The sequence below is a fragment of the Carex rostrata genome, chromosome 1, assembly GCF_964058835.1.
Source record: "Carex rostrata chromosome 1, lpCarRost1.2, whole genome shotgun sequence".
Taxonomy (NCBI): domain Eukaryota; kingdom Viridiplantae; phylum Streptophyta; class Magnoliopsida; order Poales; family Cyperaceae; genus Carex; species Carex rostrata.
In genome coordinates, this window is record NC_135918.1 from 8,812,671 (window position 1) to 8,824,179 (window position 11,509).

Genomic DNA, 11,509 nt, shown 5'->3' on the forward strand with positions numbered 1-11,509 from the left:
GTGTACCATTATTTAATTTATTATATTATTTATTGCCATTATGTATTTTGCATGGGCCATTATTCATTCTTTTTAGTTTTAAATAAATATAAAAGGTAAGAAAATAAATTAAATAGAAAAAGGCCGACTCCCACTCACTACTATTATTACTCAGCTGCCGACAGACTATTTGACAAATACACAAAATGCCCCCTGAAACTTCTCTTATTTTCTGGCATATATTATTTGACATCACATCACCACTTATTTAAGAAGAAAATTTTCTTTTTTCGAAAAGGATGCTCAATTGCTCATTATTTTGAACAAGTCCTTTTTTCTTTTCAGGCAACTATCTTCTTAATTTCTTTCAGGCAATAACCAGCAAAAATGATTTCTCTTCCAACTTTCAACTTTTCACTTCTTCTAACAGTTCATATTCTTCACTGAGAAGCAGTGTTGTAACGGTATGCACTCGTCGGACAAACAAAGTACCGCTAAACGATTAATCGGGAATAATCGGTCATAATCGGAAATAATTGGCCGATTAGTCGGAAAAATCAGTAACAGTTTGGTCACCGTCAATGACCAATCGGCCGATTAATCGGTCTAAATGGACGTTTTTTACAACACGGCTAAGAAGCAATAAATAATTATTATTTGTTGCAGGGTCTGATTTGTACACAAAATTTGTAATTAAAGCTTAAACGTCTTTGTTATACCAATTAGCATTGATAGCCTTATCAAACATACATTTCCAATTAACTTTTGTCCAAGTACCTCATTAAATATTTAACGCTTTATTCAAACTTTGATTAGTTCTCATTAAATACTTCAATCTAAAGTTGACACTTTACTGATTTGAGATAGACAATTTATTATTATTATTTTTTTAAATCATGGGTTAGAGATGAAGCTATTCAACACACTTTTAAAATCTATATTACAGCTGATTTTTTCACTTTGTGAATTTTGAACTCATGACCAAATGCCAAAGACAATTTCTTCTTATATTATTATTATTAATAATTACAAGTTTAAGGCGGACACTTTACCCTAATTGGGTTTTGTTTGAATAGAGTTATGTACTCACTTATTAATACAAAACTGAAATAGTTCATAAAAGATGTTTAATGGATGAATTCTAGGCCGCTTTTCGATTTTATTTGACCCGTTTAAGTACCTCTAATTAATCAGGGACATTAGCTAGGAAGTTAATTTGTTTCAAAGATGTACATGCAACTAAGATATCTCTAGGTACAAGAAATTGGGACTAATTGAGCTGTGCGTTATTTATTATTAGAAATCTGATAATAGTTTCCAAGTAAAATCTTCTAAATGTCCGTTTAAATTTAATTATTTAGAACTATACTCTAATTATTTTATCATAATCACTTTTTAGAAGGTTATCAACGAATTTACAACTGGTAAAATACAAGTGTTGATACATGTGCGTGCAAGTTTAACGAAGAATTCAAAATTACTTCATTATAAATCTCATTTGAAAGAGAAAATCACATAAAAGATGTTCGTAGTTTTAAATTCACAAAAATTTCCATATGTTGTCAGAAATATGAGTGAAATTAAATAGAGAAAAAAAAAGGCATCACCTCTAAAAATGTGTAAAAAATAGATAGGTAATTAAAAAAAAAGAAAAAAAATTAATTTAAATACTATTCCAGCTATATATTATTAAAGAAAAAAAAATTTCCATTCTTGTTTCTTCTTCTTCTTCTTCTTATTATTATTATTATTATTATTATTATTATTATTATTCCAGCTATATATAGTTCCCCGCGGATTTTATAATGGATGCAGCACGTGATGGAAGGTACAACTGTAGAAGAGCTTATGTATGAATGGATAATGAAGTTTGGACATCACTTTCCCCAGGGAGAAAACAATGGGAAAAAAACAAAAACAGAAAGGAGTCTGGTATCAATTGATTTTACAAAATGATACATCTAGCTAGTTTGATATGTTATCATGAGTGAGTCTATAGTACTATGCATATTACGATTTGACACTGTGCTACGGCTCTATATTCGAGTTTTCAAATCTTAACGGTCGATCCGAACCGTTCATCTTGTTCTCCATATTAATATGTGTTTGGAGACCAAATTTTACATTTTTTGAAATTTTTTTACTATTTTTTTAGATTTATTGAAAATCACTGTTTTTGGATAGTCCAGAATTTTCAGATCAAGTGATTTTCTAAATATCTAAAAAAATAGTAAAAAAATTTCAAAAAATGTAAAATTTGGTCTCCAAACACATATTAATATGAAGAACAAGATGAACGGTTCGGATCGACCGTTAGGATTTGAAAACTTGAATATAGAGCCGTAGCACAGTAACAAGTCGTGATATGCATAGTACCATAGACTCACTCTGTTATCATTGTGTATTCATTTTATTCAAACCAGCAATTATTAGGATTTTACTTTTCTATTGTTCATGCATCAAAGAATATATTGAATAACAATGAATTAAGTTGCTCTCTTCTTTATATATTTATATAAAGTTGAACCATACTTTCTTTATATTAGATTTATATATACAAACATTTTGTAATCAGTATGATGTGGGCACAGAGCAATAATATATAAAGAATCATGAAGAATTGGTTGTCAGTGGAGGGAACTAGTTAGTGTGATTGATGCCTGTGATCTCCTTTAATGAGCTGTTGATAGACTGTACATGATTTTCTTAACATGGAGGTTTGGTATACATTAATTATTAGAGAATAAACTTTTATTTATTTAAGTATAAGGGGCTCAAAGTAGTTGAGATGTGTGCTTCTACCTTTATTTTACCCTTCTAATTCTATCTCTTATTAGTCCTCCAATTTGCCAACAAATTGTTTATTTAAATATATGTGTTACCGTAACAGTGCAAACACAAGTAATTCAAACTAATTTAAGCTTACAAATGCATCAAAGGAAGTTCATGAGTTCAGTCTCAAAAAATTATAAAATGAATTTCAACTGTTGAACTAGCCAATCATTTATATTCCAAATTTATTATGTTAATTTGTACATAACTTATTTTATAACTCATTTTCTTGTACAATTTATTTCAATCAAAATAAAACAAATACAAAAAATAGTTTTATTATTGACATTACAATTTTGTAAGACAAAATAATTTGTACTATCAAATCATGCCATAAGCCATCGAATACTTACCAAACAAAAAATAACTTAAGTCAATGTATAATTTTAGACATCAACTAAACATAAATAATTTGAATCGACCTAAATTGAAATAATCAAGTTAAATCTTATTAGTTTGTTCACAACCAAACACCATCATTGATACTATTCATTTAGTTAATTAGTTTACTACAAACTTTCACTGCATCAACCGCATTGAATGGCTAAAATCGACCATTTCAAATTCTGAAAGTCAAAATCATCATCATCATCATCATTATTATTATTATTATTATTATTATTATTATTATTATTATTATTATTATTATTATTATTATTATTATTATTATTATTATTATTATTATTATTATTATTATTATTAAAACTACTACTATTACTATTAGTATTTTTTTATAAGATTATTACTATTACTATTATTCCTTAATATTTTGGTAGCTTGTTTGAGAGTTGTAATGTCACCATCAGCTGCAAAAAGCCTACTCTCTGTCCTATTGATTGTTTGCAAATTGCAAGTATAACCATGTATAAAAGATGTGCTAATTATTAGTTCTAAAGTTAACAACTATTAATCAGATATTTTCATTACTAAATTAGTACATAAAAAATTAAAGGAAAATATTTAATGTATGCCTATCGAGATTTCATTATCAATTCTCAATGTTCTCTTAAATTTGTAGCTTTTCCACCATTATAGTTACTGAAAACTTCTGTTCCTAAGCCTCCTATCATAAGACAAATAATAATAGTGGTATTGTCATATGAACTATGAGGTGATTTTTTATCTTTGAGCAAACAAAAACAAAAAGATAAATACTAAACAATAAAGGGATAAAAAAAATGCCAATAAAGTAATGTTCCGTAGTTTAGCTTAGGTAGTGCTCCAACGAAGGAAAGGGAAAGTGAGGGAAGAGAAAGAGAGGATAAAGAGTTTACTTTCTTTCTCTATACTTTGATTTAGTGAAGAAAAATCGTGATATGACTAACACATTGTGACTTGGTCATGTCATATCATGTCACGTGAATAGTGACCAAAATTTATTTTCACATGATGTAACTAAAATGGTAAAAGACAATCACATCACGTGACGTGTGGTCACTTCTTGACTACACGTGGCATATCAAACGTGATGTGACTAATCGCATTTAATTATTATTTTCAAGTTTTAAGTTAGTTCAAAGAAATTAATAACAATATATACCAAAAAAATAAGAAATTGTTTCAAAATAAGCTATAATTAAAAAATAATAATGTTGGAAAATTAGCCACGTCATATAACATGACTTGATCAGGTCAATTTGCGTGACGTGACATGATTAAAATGATCAAGGACAATCACGTCACGCGATACACAAGTCAAATCACATAATCGACACACATGATATAACATGACGAAACTAGTAACAACGTGACTAATTTTCTTCTCTACTCTGATTTACGATTACACAATTTGAATAGTTTATACATATAGTTTACCTCGCCTCTCCTCCCCTCCTTTCACTCGAAATTCAATGTTGCAGAGCAAGCAAACATAGATTGAATTCATCATTTAGTTTTAATCTTTTTTTACCGCCCAACGTTATACTAAATAAATTCGAAAATTGTAAAATTTTGAATGTAAACACATCAGTCATGAAGAAATCGGTGTCAACAGTTTAAATTCATCATTTAAAGTCAATTTGAAAAATGTTAAAGTTATGCTCACCAAGTCCTCTCGGTGAGTATAGAACTCACTAACTTTGCTCAATAAACAAATTATAATCAAGTACTAGGTGATCCTCAACTACAAATATTCTGAATTCTGATCAACATATAGTAAAAGCTTAACCAAGTTGATAATGAAATTAGTGATGAAAAAATATCACAAGATAGACGGGTTTTTATATAATGTACCTAAACAACAAAAAACATACACGAGTGATAATATTTATCTTCAAGAATTGATGTTTAGTATAAGCAGCAGCATTACGAACAGCTTACACAATTAAAGAATATTAACATTTTTTGACAAATTAACAATAAAAAAAGTACAAAAAAAACCCAGAAAAGGGGTTAAAAATACACAGCATTGCTTTATTCAAAAGCAAAAAGGGAAAAAAAAATATATCAGAAGAAAAGAGAAAAGAGGAAGAGAGAAAAAATGAACAACCTTGCCCTGAATTAGCAAAGCAACTCCCAGAAAAGTGAAAAAAAAAAAAAAATGCAGCTTCAACCCACTGCCCTATAACAAATACAAAATTCCCACACAAGTAACAACAAAACAAAACTGAAAATATTATAGGTACGCATGCCTGCGCATGAAAAATTGGGTATATTCTCAAGGGGGAGGTAAAAAAAGGCCGTACTGGCTAAAATGCTTCACCTTGAAGCGCCACTCGGCCTTCACAGGGTCGTACGAAAGGAACTCACCTCCTTGCTCCACTGTCCTTTTAGTTAACATCTCCTTGTACCTCTCCACCTTGGGTCCTGTCAAATAACGCTCACCTGTTTTCTTGTTTATGCATTTAATATTCAGCAGTGCCACCTCAGCTGGTTTATTCAGACCCTGTCCCACGATCGGTTTCTTCTTCTCGTCCCTGTACACCACCACCTCCTTGTTCCCAAACTGAACTATTGCTTCTAGATCCAGCTTTCTGACATCTGTTTCACCTAAGAACTGTATGCACCCATATCCAGTTCGCCCCACCACAAAACCTGGCACCCGGGAACAAAACCCCGGGTCTGCACGCTCCCTGGCCGCCAAATCCTGTATGCGTGGCTCAGTATAATAGTCAGCATGTCGTAGCTTCGGCATCAGTGCTTCAATTTCTGCACCATGCTCGTAAACTATCGCTGCCTGGAGCCCCTTCTGGGTGCTGTGGTTGCAGTCCACAGTAGAGGGAGGAGGGGCATTCTCGTCATTTTCATCTAGGTTCAGGTCACAATCTGCACCAACAACTCCTCAAGTCAACATATGCACAAATAATTATTGCTTAAAAGGAAAAACAGTCAGATCTTAATAAGGCACCAACCATCTAGATCATCCTCCTGTTCAAAAGAGGGGCTGGCAGTTGGGTCCGAATGCTCTCCTGATGATATTAAATCGTCTGATAAGAAATAGAGGTGCATGCCATAAATGAGAAAACCCAAGAAATAGGATCATGTATGTGCACAAGATTCACAAAACTGGTATGTAATTGAATACCATTTTGATTAGTAGGTGAATTGGGTACAGGTAGGTGACTCTCCAAGTGATTGGGCAATTTGTCGCATACTTCATCTCCCAGCCAATCATCATTATTTACAATTGCAGGGTCAGTAACTGTAACTTTCCTCGGGTTCTGTCTTGGTATCACAAATGCATCAAGCTTTGGAGCATAGAAAGCCTCCTGCCTTTGGGTATCAAATGCAACCTGCAAAAAGAGAATGATTTGATTAGAAGAAAAAAATAAACATCAGTTTACATTCTCTTTCCTGGATTTACTTGTTATACGTAGTGATGAGAAGAAACTTCTATTTTCTACCTTTGGAGCATCAGTTTTTGTATGATATCTCCTCAGTGGAAGCCTCACCCGTCTCTGTGAGAGGTGCCTCGGTACTGACAAAGACCCTCTAGATGGTGCAGATCTATCGCCAACCTTAGCAACCAAGCAAACAAAAAAACACTTAGAACATGAAACATGCACACGTGCTCAACAATATGGTAAAAATGATTAATCTGAGAATATGGAACACACCGGCAAGCTTGAAATACCATATTGAACTGAAGAAATAGTACAACAAAGCCCAGTAGACACTTCAGGCGCCGAAGGCAGTGCACTGAACAGGTTCCCTGATGGGGCAGCTGTTGTGGACGTAGCAGTCTGGCTAGTGACTCTATACACCAAGTTTGGTATAAATTATTAGAACATTGATATGTTAGACAGATAATTAAGATGACAACGATAATCATAGATACAAATTACCAAATACAATAATTTGGAAAAAAAAAAAAAAAAAAACCGGATGATTGGAAGAATATTACAATGAATAAAAAACGGTTTATTGAACAGGAAAAAGATACTTACTGTTGATTGGAAGCACTGGCTCCAATGCCTCCTGAAGAAGAAAATTACAAAATGAAAAAGAAATAGTTAGTCATATATATAGAATTATAGAAGAATACAAGTGCTATTGTTGGCACCAAAAAGAAAAGGTAGAATGGACTTAAAAAAAGCAAACAATGCAATACCTTGTGATGTCAGAGCATCATTGTTATTCCCAAAAGAAAACACATTTGAAGTCTGGCCTGTTGTCATAGCTTCAAAAGATGGTGTGGAAACAGAAGCAGCAGCCTACAAATAAGAGAAAAATAACAAATAGAAGGCCGTTGCTTATATTTACTATCACAATAACCTACAACAACCAAGCCTTTAGTCCCAAACAATAACTTAACACTAAATAAAAAATATAAAATGGATCAGAAGGAACCTACTGCTGTTGTTGGTGGTGGTGTTGCTTGGCCAAATGGTGGCCGGCCGGACCAAGATCCATTAGAAGGCTGTTGCCCAAAGCCAGAAGTAGTGCACTGGGTGAGTCCAGTTGCTTGGGTGGTATTGGCATTGATACCAGCTGCAGGAGTACCCATTGCTTGTGTTGTAACAGATCCAAAAACAGACAGTTTAGAAGAAGAGGTTGAACTTGAGCTGAAAATTGGAGAATGGTTCGCCGCAAATGGGCTTGAGAATGGGTTTTGGTTTGAATCTTTGGCAAATGAAGAGAAAGGGTTTTTGTTTTGGTTTGATTGAGAGGTAAAGGAAAACGAGTTTGCATTTGGATTTGGGTTTGATTGAGGGAAAAACGAGGAAGGGTTTGGGTTTGGGTTTGAGCTTTGGTTTTGGTTTTGGTTTTGGTTTTGTTTTGATTTCGAGGTAAAAGAAAAGTGACTTGCATTTTGATTTTCCTTTGACTGAGATGTGAAGGAGAAACGATACGAGTTTAAATTATGAGTTTGGTTTTGGTTCGATTGAGAGGGCAAACAGAAACTGGTCGGATTTGATTGTTTCATTGAGAATGGGTTAGGATTTGATTCTGTGACCGAAGAGCAAGGGTTCATGTTTGATTTGGAGATAGAAGAGAAGGGACTTGTGTTTGGGGTTGATTGTGAGGTGAAAGAGAAAAAGTTCGGGTTAGACACCATTGGACCAAATATGGATGTTGCACCAAATGGACTTGATGGGGATGTCTTCTGAAAGCCGGGCCCACCTGTTAGAGCACTTGGCTCACCTACAGAATGCAAAGAAAATTTTGTTAATAATACCATGAAAAAAAGCTGAAGGACAGATATAACAACTGGATCCCAGCAGTTAGGTTGCAAATGTGCAATACCAACAAAACATCTAACATGTTTAACCACTTTATACTGCCTGTCTGTATGGTCTGGGTCCGTCTGGCCATAGTAGTTAGGTTGTAAATTTTCCAATCCATGACAAATCACTAACAAGCTCAATATATCTACAACAACAACGCCAAAGCCTTTAGTCCCAAACAAGTTGGGCGGAGGCCAGAAATGAAACCCAACCGGAAAGCTCAATATATCTAACCAAATAATTTTGCAGAAGATCAGGTTAAACAGGTTTCAATTGAAAAGCTGCCAAATTCACAATTAAGCAAACTATTTGACTGCCTTAGTGAATAAATAAAAAAATAATAATAATAGGGAAGAACACGCAATCGTAACTTTATTTGGGAAAAACATTAAAAAAAAACTCTCAAATGCAATAAACATTCAAATGCCTCCTATTTTGAGTCAATCTTAACTCCATCTTTTTAAAGTCAATAATATATAATTAAGCTCTCCCAACAATGGAGTAAACTTATAGTGTGTACGAGTTTCTGTTTCAGTAATAGAAACCGATGGATCCAACTTATGTGGATGTAAAAAGATACAAAATTTGGGTGATGATGGGAAATAAAAGCAAGGAAAAAGTTCACATCACTGACTTTTACAGACGTCTTGATGCCCATGAAACAGAACCTGAAATATTAATCTTTTACATTTTCCTGAGAAAGTGACACAAAATGAAATATGACATGAAAACCTTTGGCCCTCATTTTTAATATTATGCATGGACGCTATGGAATTTCCTGAGGGCTCAAAGGCTTGATACGCCCCCAAATTACTCATGTCAGTTGTAGCATAAACCTGCTCTCTACTTGGCTCATTCTCACTAAGTAGCTATAACATGAAACCAACCAACTGTTTTGGCAGCATCGTGATAATTTGCTTATATAGGTCATATTATTTCTATATGAATCAAATTAACTTTTTATCTGGTATTTTAAGTTTAAATCTCCATTTTTAATTTTTTTTGCTTATCAATGAGGGCATTTGAACCCTCCCCAATCGATACATATAATTTTATCAATTAAAGAAAATATGGGAGAAGAGAGAAATTTTGGTTTCAACATTTATGTCACTATGATCTAAACAGGACAAAAGAAAACTAACATGAATTCTTCAAGCATACGAAAAGGAAAAAACGGCAAAATAATGTAAAGATGAGAGATGATTTACTCAAATCATATTGAGTCATGTCTAAAAATGCCAAATCATAAGCCATGATTTATTTATCAGGTTAACCGTATTCAAATAAGTACCTAACCAACCAAAGTTCAATGCAGTTTTTCAGGTTATGTTGGCCTTGAGACAGGTATACGAGATTGATTGTATGCAACTACTTTCGACTTATTTTCTTTGCTTTCTGCTCCATTTTTGGAAACTTCTTCAATTTGGATAATTTTCTTTAATTTATATATGCTGGTAGGATATTGTAACAGTAATTATACTGTGACGATAAAAGAGGGGAGAAAAATGACCTTTGTCACTACACTGATAATCAGACAATCTCAACTCCTGGTAGCTGGAGTCTTTAAAAGAAGGCATGGCACTGATTGATTCTGTCTTGGCATTGCTTTGTTCATCATGCGGGCTCCACTTGTACGCCTCATTTTTATCTCCAACCTGTTGACCTGACTGAGTCCCGAAGGAAAATTGACTGCTGAAGGCAGGTGTAGACCCAAAAACAAATGCTGAGCTACTAGATGAACCAAATGCAGGTGCACTGGGCATTCCAAATGAAAAGCTACTGGATGGACCAGAACCTGGAGAACTGGAGGGGCCAAAGGAAAATCCACTAGAAGCCTCAAATGCAGGACAACTGGAAACACTGAATGCAGATCCAGTGCCGGTAAATGGATTGGGTTGATTAGGTGATAATCCAACTCCACCAAATGACCCCATTTTCTGCCCAAAAGAACCTGTAATGAGTTGCATAATTGTCAGTAAAAAAAAAAAAATATATATATATATATATATCCTGCTGATTAAAGAATGTGAATGAAATTAGTATAAGAACCTACTAAGCTGCTAAGGTTTGTAATTGGAGCAACAATGTGCTTTACCTAAGTAAGGTGGCAGTAATGTGCAGGTAAAGTGTAGCAAAACTTCACATTTTTGTTGTTTTGTTTTGAGAAATTGATAATTTCTGATCAAACCAGTTATCGAGAACGAACGATAGTTCATTCAACAGAGTTTTGTTGAACTGGATATAAGAACTAACAGCTAAAAGAAGATGATGATGATGAAGAAGAAGACGTGCCGAATGTTGGCACAGAAGTTTGACCAAATACACTTGCGGATGTAGATGCACCACCAAATGAGTTGAGATTTGAGCTACCAAATGGATTAGCAATACCACTGTCCATTTGCCCGAACATGGATCGTGATCCAAATGGGCTACTTGGGATCAAATTCTACAATAAAAACATAATGAAATATAATAAATAAACTGAGAAAGAAGGATTGCATTATACAAGGAATTCCATTCCAACACAGAAGAAGAAATGCACAGAACTTTAGGTTGAATTAGACAAATGTGGACTGAAATGGTCCAAATGGAACCAAAACACTAACCACAAACCATAGAACATGTCTGAGTTGAACCCGATTAGAAAAATTGTTCGACAAAACATCCCCAAAATCTGTAGCTTTCTTATCGAATTACATAATTTATGAGCTAAATTTTGATGAATTGTGTGTGCTTTATTTAATTCCCTATGTATATTGCAGTAAATACGAAATCAAGATAAAAGAAAGATCAGCGAGATGAAACCCTCCTTCCCCCCATCCGCACTACTTGTGCCGCGTTTTGGTGAAAAAAAAAACGCTTGAATCGGGGGCGGGGGTGATTCCTCCGACTCACCGTCCGAGTTACGCCGATTGTTTATAGTGAGTGATTGATTCTCCAGATTTTTGAGCGATTGTTGAAAGGCAAAGGTGGATGCGATTGATGATGGAAAGAAAGATTTGGGGTAGCGCTGCGTCAGGTCAAGTATGGGT

At 34.0% G+C, this 11,509-nt stretch overlaps 1 protein-coding gene across 2 annotated transcripts; it reads right to left on the reverse strand.

The window, feature by feature from the left end:
* Positions 1 to 5,027: 5,027 nt before the first annotated feature.
* Positions 5,028 to 11,509, reverse strand: LOC144556463 (uncharacterized). Of its 2 annotated transcripts, none has more exons than XM_078304825.1 (11): positions 11,373 to 11,509; positions 10,731 to 10,923; positions 9,988 to 10,428; positions 7,604 to 8,394; positions 7,361 to 7,463; positions 7,197 to 7,227; positions 6,867 to 7,005; positions 6,654 to 6,767; positions 6,335 to 6,542; positions 6,162 to 6,218; positions 5,028 to 6,075 (listed from the first exon to the last, which is right to left on the reverse strand). In XM_078304825.1, the coding sequence occupies exons 2-11, from the start codon at positions 10,885 to 10,887 to the stop codon at positions 5,468 to 5,470; spliced, it is 2,649 nt and encodes an 882-aa protein (XP_078160951.1). In that variant the 5' UTR covers positions 10,888 to 10,923; positions 11,373 to 11,509; the 3' UTR covers positions 5,028 to 5,467. The 2 variants fall into 2 exon arrangements, with proteins under 2 accessions (XP_078160951.1, XP_078160944.1); XM_078304818.1 differs by having other exon boundaries at positions 6,162 to 6,236.

Coding starts and splice junctions, on each gene's coding strand:
- LOC144556463 (XM_078304818.1), bottom strand. CDS start 10,887: ATGTTCGGGCAAATGGACAGTGGTATTGCTAATCCATTTGGTAGCTCA. Junction 8,395..9,987: donor TTATCAGTGTAGTGACAAAG/GTCATTTTTCTC, acceptor TGCATTCTGTAG/GTGAGCCAAGTGCTCTAACA. Junction 7,464..7,603: donor CACCACCACCAACAACAGCA/GTAGGTTCCTTC, acceptor TCTTATTTGTAG/GCTGCTGCTTCTGTTTCCAC.